Source organism: Nicotiana tomentosiformis, chromosome 8 (genome assembly GCF_000390325.3).
Source record: "Nicotiana tomentosiformis chromosome 8, ASM39032v3, whole genome shotgun sequence".
NCBI classification, from domain to species: Eukaryota; Viridiplantae; Streptophyta; class Magnoliopsida; order Solanales; family Solanaceae; genus Nicotiana; species Nicotiana tomentosiformis.
In genome coordinates this window covers 11,271,649-11,281,824 of record NC_090819.1, presented here as the reverse complement: position 1 = coordinate 11,281,824, position 10,176 = coordinate 11,271,649, and the positions used below count along the sequence as shown (strand labels likewise).

Sequence of the window (10,176 nt, the reverse complement as noted above, 5' to 3'; positions counted from 1 at the left end):
TATGCCGAGTGGTAATAATCTTGGCTATTTATAATATGTTGTTTATCTTTAAAATATTGTGTTTCTTTATATTTTTCGCAATATTAGGCTTACCTAGTCATAAAGACTAGGTGCCATCACGATACCTTACGGAGGGATAATTTGGGTCCGTGACAAGTTGGTATCAGAGCTCTAGGTTTATAGGAGTCGTGAGTCACAAGCCGGTTTATTAGAGTCTCGCGGATCGGTATGGAGACGTCCGTACTTATCTTCGGGAGGCTATGTAACTGTTAAGAACAATCACATTTCTTTGATTTCCTTGTCGTGCGAGTTATTGACACCAAAATATCTAAGATTCTATTCTATTCTTTCTCACAGATGGTGAGGACCCGCAATGGGAGGACCGACGATCAGGCACCCGAGCCCCCTGCCAGAGCCACCAGAGGCCAGGGTCGGGGTAGAAGACGACCACGCGGTGCAGCCCGAGCACCTACGAGAGCTGCATCAGAGGATCCCCCAGCAGCTCCAGTTGGAGGGCCAGCGCCGGAGATCCCTATTGCTACTCTAGCCCTCCAGGAGACTTTAGCTTAGTTCTTGAACATGTTCATCACTCTGGATCAGGCTGGACTATTTCCGATAGCTCCCGCTACATCTCAGGCCGGGGGAGGGGCACAAACTCCCACAGCCCGCACCCCTGAGCAGAGGGTCCAGGTCGATCAGGCCCAGAGTATATTCCTATGCCCCAAGTGGCTCCGGTTCAGCATGAGATCAGGGTAGCTGCTTCTGAGGCAGAGCAGCTCAGACTTGAGAGGTACAAGAAGTACCACCCACCTACTTTCAGCGGACTAGCTTCAGATGATGCTCTGGGTTTTCTTAAGGAGTGTCATCGTATTCTCCGCACTATGGGCATTGTGGAGACGAGTGGGGTTTCTTTCACCGCTTTCCAGCTGAGGGGAGCAGCATATCAGTGGTGGCGTGCCTATGAGCTGAGTAGTCCGGACGAGGCAGCCTCACTCACTTGGACTCACTTTTCAGAGATGTTCTTGCGTGAGTATGTTCCTCAGAGCCTCAGGGATGCTTGGCATGCAGAGTTCGAGCAGTTGTGTCAGGATTCTATGACTGTGTCGGAGTATGCAGTCCATTTCAGTGGGTTAGATCGCCATGCACCGGCTCTGGTTGCTACAGTCAGAGAGAGGGTTCGTCGCTTCATTGAGGGACTCCACCCCAGTATTCGGACCAGTATGGCCAGGGAGTTGGAGATGGACATCACTTATCAGCAGGCAGTGAGCATTGCCATGAGAGTGAAGGGCATGTTTGCCCGGGACCGAGAGGAGAGAGAGGCCAAGAGGTCTCGAGAGATTGGTAATTATTAATGAGCTCGTGCACCAGCAGCACGCTATGGTAGGGTTTTGTGAGTCGCCATGTTCATTCAGCTCTTCCAGCAGCCAGCGGTGTCCCAGCTCCTCCTGGACCTCAGGAGCCCTATTATGCACCGCCAGTATCCAGTATGCCTCCTACTCGAGGTGTTAATACCGGCCAATCGAGCAGGTCAGGTCCGAGTCAGTCTCAGCCGCCGCGTCCTCCGAGAGGTTGTTTTGATTGTGGTGACACTCATCACCTGGTTAGAGATTGCCCCAGAGCCAAGAGGGGTGCACCTCCACAGACTTATCAGCCTCCACGTGCTCCACTAGGTCCTCTGGCCCTTCTTCTAGCACCATCTGCTACCCCACCTCCTCAGCCAGCTCGAGGTGGAGGTCGGGGAGGTCGAGGTCGCCCTAGAGGGGGAGGCCAGGCCAGGTACTATGCCCTTCTAGCCCGTTCAGAGGCCGTTGCTTCAGATTCAGTTATCACAGGTATCGTCCCCGTCTATCATAGGGATGCATCAGTATTATTTGACCCAGGCTCTATGTATTCATATGTGTCTTCTTATTTTGCTCCACATCTGGGGATATCTCGGGATTCATTGAGTTCCCCTGTTTATGTATCTACTCCCATGGGAGATTCTCTCGTTGTGGACCGCGTATATCGGTCGTGTTTGATTGCTCTTAGTAGTTTTGAGACCAGAGTCGATTTGTTATTTCTCAGTATAGTAGATTTTGATGTTATCTTGGGCATGGACTGGTTGTCGCCCCATTATGCTATTCTTGATTGTCACGCTAAGACCGTGACGCTGGCTATGCCAGGTTTGTCGAGATTAGAGTGGAGAGGTACCTTAGAGTATACTCCCCGCAGGGTCATTTCATTTCTTAAAGCTCAGCGAATGGTTGAGAAGGGGTGTGATGCGTACTTGGCCTATGTGAGAGATGTCAGTATTGATACCCCCACAGTTGAGTTAGTTCTAGTAGTGAGGGACTTCCCAGATGTGTTTCCAACTGATTTTCCGGGCATGCCGCCCGACAGAGATATTAATTTTGGCATTGATTTGTTGCCGGGCACTCAGCCCATCTCTATTCCTCCATATCGTATGGCTCCTCCTGAATTAAAGGAGTTGAAGGAGCAGTTGCATGAGTTGCTTGATAAGGGATTCATTCGGCCCAGTGTGTCACCTTAGGGTGCTCCGGCCTTATTCTGTGCGTCATGTTCAGTTAAATCCTTATTTGCCTTATCTGTGTCCAATATAATTTGTATAACTCGATGTCATACCTATCATGGAAAATGTCTCAAAGAAGAGAACTGTTTGCAAGTTTAACAAGCATCACCACAACCACAATGCTTTGAGCTCATCATTCAAGGCACACGAATCTAATAACGGTAACCAACTCTCCTAGAACTCACATTAACATCAACTGTACGGACAACTCACATGATATACTATTAATATCTGGACTAGCACGAACAACTCACATTCTAATAGTCCACATTCTTTAATAAAGTGGTACATTTTTCATCTCCATGTTTGATATTAAAAAAAAATATTTTTCAATTTTCTCATGTTGGTTAGCTCAAATATTTTGGAAAATATTTTCTCATTAACTCATTTTCCTATAATTGGATAAAATTTTCCCTGTCAAGAAAAGAAAAAATATTTTTCAAAACTATTCTTTTCTTTAAACCTTTTTCACTGTTTACATTTTCTAACCATATACATATATTATACATTTATTATATATAATTTTACACATATAATACATAAATTAAACATATATTATATCTTCACTAGCTATTTTTAGTTTAAGCAGTGAGATATGCGACTATTTGAATTAATTTTTATTTTATGATGTAAAACATATTTTTTTCCATTTCAACAAAATGATGTAGCAAAAAGTATTTTATTATTCATGATATAGAAAAAATATTTTTGTTAATTTTAACAAAATGAATACTTTTTTCATGTTATAGAAAGAGTACTTTCTTTTTCAACCAAAAAAAAAGAATATTCTTTTAGCTGTGTAACACAGATTTCAACATTGTTTTCGCGAAAAAGGGTAAAGCAATACATTAGTACCTTTAGGTTTGTGTAAATTTTTAAAAGAATAACTAAATTTTGAAGAAAAAATGGAATCTCAAAATCATTGGGTAATTGGGAGAGGTGAGGGGGTAGGTGAGCACGGAAAACATGGGAATTTGGGAGAAGCGGAGGGGTAAGAGAAGCAGCATAAAAACATTTTCTAAAAAGTAAATTTTACTCTCTAAACAAACACTAGAAAAATAGTTCCGAAAAATATTTTTCACTCACCAACCAAACAAGGAAAAATAAATAATAACCATTCTTTCTAATCAAACATGGAGACTAAGCTAGCGTTTGGCCATAGATTCCCAAATTTATTCTGAAAAATTTGATTTGGGTGAAGTTTGGTTAGAAGATGAAAATGTGTTTGGGATCTATTTTGGATGAAGTTTGATTTGAAAAAATATGAAACATGACTTGTACCCACAAGTTCTAAAAACTATCACAAATACCCAACAGTACTATTATCAATAACATTCATTATATTATCGCAAACCATAGTTCTGAACATAAATAAATTTGATACAAAATTATCATTTTTATAATGAATTACATGATATACCATCAAATGACCGAGAAGACGAATTAACATCGTTACAAAATAATAAATGGTGAACTCTTTTATAAAATACAAAAGTTTGGGGCAATTTTTAAAAATATAATAGTGATATTTTGGCCCAAAACCAGCTATTGAGTTGGTTTTGCGATTTGGGACTTGAGATTTGACCAAAATGTAAAAAAAATCTATGGCCAAACATGTATTTGCCAAATAAAATTCAAATTTATTTTGACAAATCTATGGTCATACGGGTCCTAAAAGTATACCACTTTATTAAAGAAAATAGACTATTAGTGCCCCATGTGAAAGAAATAAAACTACTTTGAGTTCAAGTCCAAATATACTAGACTATTTTAGGCCTTTTCTTTTAATCTACACAAGCTATAGGTATTTAAGTGCACAATTAATGCTCAACAAGAAAAATACAAATTTAAGCCTAAGAGCCCGATTGGCTTTCACTTATTTTAAATGCTTTTAAGTCAAAATAGCTTTTAAGTCATTTTAAAGTGTTTGGATAAAATAAAAAAAGTACTTTTAAACACATTTTTTTAAAGCAAAAAAGTTAGAATTTCTAATTTATGGCCTAGGCTTAAAAGTCACATAAAATAAGATCATTTAAGCGGAATCTCAATATGAAGATATTTGATTATTTTATAAATATACTTTTTTCTTCGACAAGAAATCTATTTTCTTGTTATGGGTTCTAAAGTTCGTATACCATAATTAGAAATATTAATAAATGTGTCTTGGTAAAGACAATTTTTCTTTTTCAAATAAATTTTGTACAAATATTGTAGAACATAATACGATCAAGATTTAGACAGTAGCTTGCAATCTAAATAGAAGTTATAAACACAAGTCTTTCATAAATTATGGTTGTAACTTTTATTTATGATAAAAGCACAATTTCCTCAACAAAATTGAAAAAAAAAAAAAAACAGTTGGTATAAGTATACAATATGAACAAATTAAATATCTAAATCAAAAACAATTAGTCTTTAATAAATCAATTAATTATCCTGGATAGAAGGTCAAAATAAAAAACATTTCCATTACAAAAATAAATTGTACAAAAATTAGCAAAATAAGTCTAATAACTCTGATTATTGAAACATTAATATCTGAAAAAGTTTTTGTAAAATTTCTGGGTAAATAAAAAACAGCTATATACTCTGGTTAAGTAAAATCATCGTCAAATATCAGAAACAAAAGAATCTTTCTCACACACAGCATTTGGCGTACTTTGTCAGAAGGTGTCCTAAGATTTTCTGATTTCATCACATATTATTTACGATGCATCAAAAAATAAAAGAAAAAAACAAAAAAATAATTAAAAAAAAAAAAAAGCGGAAAAAATAGTAAATAATCCAATAGAGAATGAATCAGAAAGAACGTAACGAATATGGATATATTTATGGATCATTTGAAAAATTATCTTCACTCATCCTTAGTTCATCACTTTCATTCTCTATAACTAGAGACACAGAAAAAATACTTACAAAGGGAATATATCAGCGGCAAAGAGAGTAGAAGCGAAAATACTGTAATACTTCAGATTTGATAAATTTATAGAAGACGGAGAATGGAATATGAGCCCTAATTATAAAGATTTAACTAAATCAAAGCCCATTTCATTTGACAGTTCCATTACAATTCTGTACATCAACTAGCCCAATTACTCTAGTAAGTCCAAAGCCCAATATAAAATGAGCTGCTAGTAGTACTAGTTTTAACACATTTAGCTAGTGTATATATATATATATATCAAAGTGAAAATTTATGAAACTTGGTCAAAATTTTTGAAAAATAAGAATTTGAGTTTTGAGAGTTGATTTGGACTCGGATTTTGAAGCTAATCACATATATGAACTCGTAGTGACATGAGTAGTCAGAGTCTATCATTGGACCGGGTTTTTGACCGGATAGGCACCTGATTGACTGTTGTTGACTTTTTGGGAAAAGAGTGAAGATCACTACAAAAAAACCGTGATTTTGCGGCGGTTTGTTTAGCGTATTACGGCGGTTAAGAATCGCCACTATGTGCATTTATGGCGGTTTGTTCAAACGCCAGAATGACCATCGCCACAATGTTAAAATGGCGATTTTCCAAAAACCGTCAGTAATTGTGCAGTACATAAAATGGCGGTTGACTATTGCATATTACTGTGTTTTGTGACAGCCATTATTGTATGTAATTGTGTAATATATATTGTTTAATTGGGCTGTTCTGACAATCATAAATGATTTTCAATCGCCATTAACTCATCTTTCACCATTTTTATTTACTTTTCTAATGTTATTCTTTTATATTTTCTCACTCTATTATCACACACATCTTTTGCATCAAAACTAATTGTTGCCCTTATACTAGTTTTGGCACAATAAAAAGAAACATAATTAAAGTTAAAAAAAAAAAAAAATTATACGAAAATAAGTTCTTCAAAATTACATATGTATTCAAAGGAGTGTTGTTTCACATCCATCCAACATAAGAATAGAAACAATTACAATGAATCCTAGAAAATACTATTTAATAAGTACTGGCAATTTTTCTTGGACTATTAGGTGATGAACTGCCTCATCAATACAATGCCTACAGAACAAACTGAAACAAGGAAATCAGATTTCAAGCAAGAAGGATATAAAAGAAAAATTCTTTCTATTCCAAATTGCAAGGAATTAAGATAGAATGCACGCTATACTCTCTAATAAAGAAAACCAGATTCATTTGTACAAATGATGATAAAAAATTATCATAGACCAAATCTAATCAAAATGACCAATCTTTAAGGAATAAATTGTCATCCAAAGAAATCCTAATTTGATATCAGTAAAACAAGAATCAAATGATAATCACATGAAATGAAGAACAGATGGAGGAAAAAAGGTATAATGTATAACCAGATGGAGAGACTAACTACAACATACACAAAAAAGCAACAAAAATAGCAGGTTTATTTTACTAGAACATCTTATGAAAATCAACAGAAAAGTTACTATAAACCTTCAGGAAGTAAAGCTTATCAATCCAGTTAATCTCATACTGCATTACCTGTGTTCTTCTTCGTTTATGTTTTTAAGTACATATGAGAATAGAAAGTAACAGGAAATTTTAAGCAAACGAGATTCGTTCAATAAAATAGTTTTGGCATCATAACATGTTATAAGATAAGAAAGTAGATGGAAAGAAAAAACATCTTTGACATAGCCATTTTGGGATTAGAACAATACATGCTGAAGTTATTGTAACTTACATTAGTCGATTGAGTTGTTAACCAATATATAAAAAAATAGAAAATTTGAGAATAAATCACTAGATCGAATGAAATTGCAAATACTATAATTTTTACCCACCTGAACTTGCTTCAGACATTAAACTGACAGAACATATTAATGAGAACTAATACTGAGACAATATTAAAAATCAGCAATCACTTAAACCTCAACACAAAACTAAGTAAAGCTTAGTGTAAACGGTCAAAATCGAGTTTGCCCTTCGTATGATTAATCGAGACTCGAACATGATAGACCAAGGTTCGGCCTCGTGTAGAATCGAGCCATAATGCGAAATTGGGTCTCCGAGCTCATGATCCAGAGACCGATCAAGATCGAGATCGGCCAAAATTGAGGAGAGCTTATCGAGCCAAAAAACAGAAAAACAAAATATCCGCAATTGGTCGAGAATCTCGGCGGAAATCCCGGCGCATATCAAGGAGAGACCAATTAATTAATATTATGGGATTCCTTACTGTATCTAGAAATTATATTAAGAATAGGATTTCCCTACTATATAAAGGGAGGTCTGATCATTTGTAAGACATATTCATATTCATAGAATATAAAGCAATATACTGTCTTTTCTTCTGGTTTTGATATCGAGTCACTTTGTTCTTGTATTCGTTACTTTCCATTCAGTTTGAGGGTGATCAAACTTGAGGGCCTAGGCTAATTAATTCATTCGGTTTGCATTCGTCTCTTTTACAGTTAATTTCGATATTTATTTATAGATTTTCTCAATTTGTACCAAGTTATACTACGTATCCTTAGAACCGCGTATAAATTCAATTATTATCCGTTTTTCGGGAAAATACTTACCTAATGAAAGAAAGTAGCAATCGAACAGAGAAACAACAAAAAATTAGACCCTGAGTACTTAATACCCTCACTGACTGGAGCGCAAATAAGCTCTTTTCCTTGAAACTAAATGAGAAATTCTACTTTTGCTTTGCAAAATCATGAATTCTTTTCCTTTTCTTCTCAACATATATGAATCTAAAACTTTTTTTTGCATTAGAACATAAATCAAAACAAAAAATTAAACCATTAAAACAGGAATTGGGGAAAATCACTATACTCCTAAACATGCATTAACCCTAGCAAATAGTAAAAAGAAGAAAAACTTAAAATATCGAAATTACGCATGACTTCTCGAAAAATAGTTTACCTTTACCCGTAGCAAACGATTTAGAAGAGGGATTTGGGAAAACAAGGATTACCAGATAGAAGTTGTTTACCCAAAAAAAAAAAGGATAACAATTGAATTTATACGCGGTTCTAAGGATACGTAGTATAACTTGGTACAAATTGAGAAAATATATAAATGAATATCGAAATTAACTGTAAAAGAAATGAATGCCAACCGAATGAATTAATTAGCCTAGGTCCTCAAGTTTGATCGCCCTCAAACTGAATGGAGAGTAACTGATACGAGAACAAAGTGACTAAATATCCAAACTACAAGAAAAGGCAGTATATTGCTTTATATTCTATGAATCTGAATCCCCCTTATAAATGATCATACTCCCCTTCATATAGTAGAAAAGTCCTATTCTTAATATAATTTTTAAGTACAACAAGGAATCCCATGATAGATTAATTAATTGGCATATCATTGATATGCGCCGTGATTTCCGCCGAGATTCTCGCCCAATTGCGGATATTCCGGCTTTCTGTTTTTTGGCTCGATAAGCTTTCCTCGATCTCGACCTTTATCGGTCTCTATTTTGCTCGATCTCGATCTTGGCCGATCTCGATCTTGACCGGTCTCTATTTTGCTCGACCTCGATCTTAGCCGATCTCGATCTTGATTGATCTCTGTGTCTCGAGCTCGGCAACCTAACTTCGCATCATGGTTGGATATTATACAAATTTGAACCTTGGTCTATCATATTCCAATCTCGATTAGTCATGCAAGGGCAAACTCGATTTTCACCGTATACAAAGAGTCCTATTGTTTCTCGGAAAGAAGATAGCGAGAAACGATATGAATTCCCGAACTTCGACTAGATGGGTAATGACGTCAGCGATGTGCCCGATTATGACGTATGTGACAAATGTCCCGTCGGTCCAGTTACCAAGGCATTAAATGCTTGTCAATCATTGGTCGGCCACTACCAGTTCTAAACCGTCATTACCAAGCTAACTTTTATACTCATTCAAACTTTTTCACTCAAAGCTTCTTCTCTACTCTTGCATCTTCTTCAGAAAATCCCTTTGCTTCATAACGTTCATACCGCATACAACCCTATTTCTCTTTTCCCTTGTTCATCAATGGCGAAAACTTCCAAAAGAGTGCCGCAAAAAGAGGTCGTTTCTTCATCACGACCTGTCGGTAGTGAGGATGCAACGGAGCCTCACCCTGAGGAATTCGTTCTGGTAGGGTGCTCAACCGTCATCGACTTTAAGGTCGAAAAAGCCTCTTAGGTACCTGGGCCGATGTGAGCCGATCTCGAGGTACCAGTGTATAATCACCGAGAAAATCCTCGACAAACTAAAAAAAGGAATGCAACTGGGGCGAAAAGCACGTGGTAGTTCCATCGCATGAAGAATCGATTATTACACATGTGGAGGGGTTCTTAAGTGTTTATACTTATCCTTTCACGTTGGGTCCCTTAGACCCTGTCATCGTCGCCTTTTGCAAGAGATACGACGTGACCCTCAGTCAGATCCATCCTTCTTTTTAGAGAATAGTGATTCTTCTTCGATTCTCCTCGAGCAAAATCGAGGGGTGTCTTTTCACCCTCAATCACCTTATACGACTTTACAGTCCCCGAGTCACGCCCCAGACCTGGGAGCGAAATCGGCACCTGGTGCCTCACCTAACTTAGCGTACCAAATTGCGACTAAGGGACTCTAAACATATAATATTATAATTTGGCCATGGGGCCACATTTCAAGATAATTTGCGAAG

At 36.9% G+C, this 10,176-nt stretch overlaps 1 protein-coding gene and 1 non-coding gene across 2 annotated transcripts; one reads left to right on the top strand and one right to left on the bottom strand.

Moving 5' to 3' along the window:
- Positions 1-1,016: 1,016 nt before the first annotated feature.
- LOC138897062 (uncharacterized) lies at positions 1,017-1,352 on the top strand. The gene has a single exon (XM_070183015.1). It carries the CDS (start codon positions 1,017-1,019, stop codon positions 1,350-1,352), a length of 336 nt encoding a protein of 111 aa, XP_070039116.1.
- Positions 1,353-5,361: 4,009 nt separating this feature from the next.
- LOC117275409 (small nucleolar RNA R32/R81/Z41) lies at positions 5,362-5,453 on the bottom strand. The gene has a single exon (XR_004505572.1). It is a non-coding gene; the product is annotated as a small nucleolar RNA R32/R81/Z41 (small nucleolar RNA).
- Between the last annotated feature and the right edge of the window lie 4,723 nt (positions 5,454-10,176).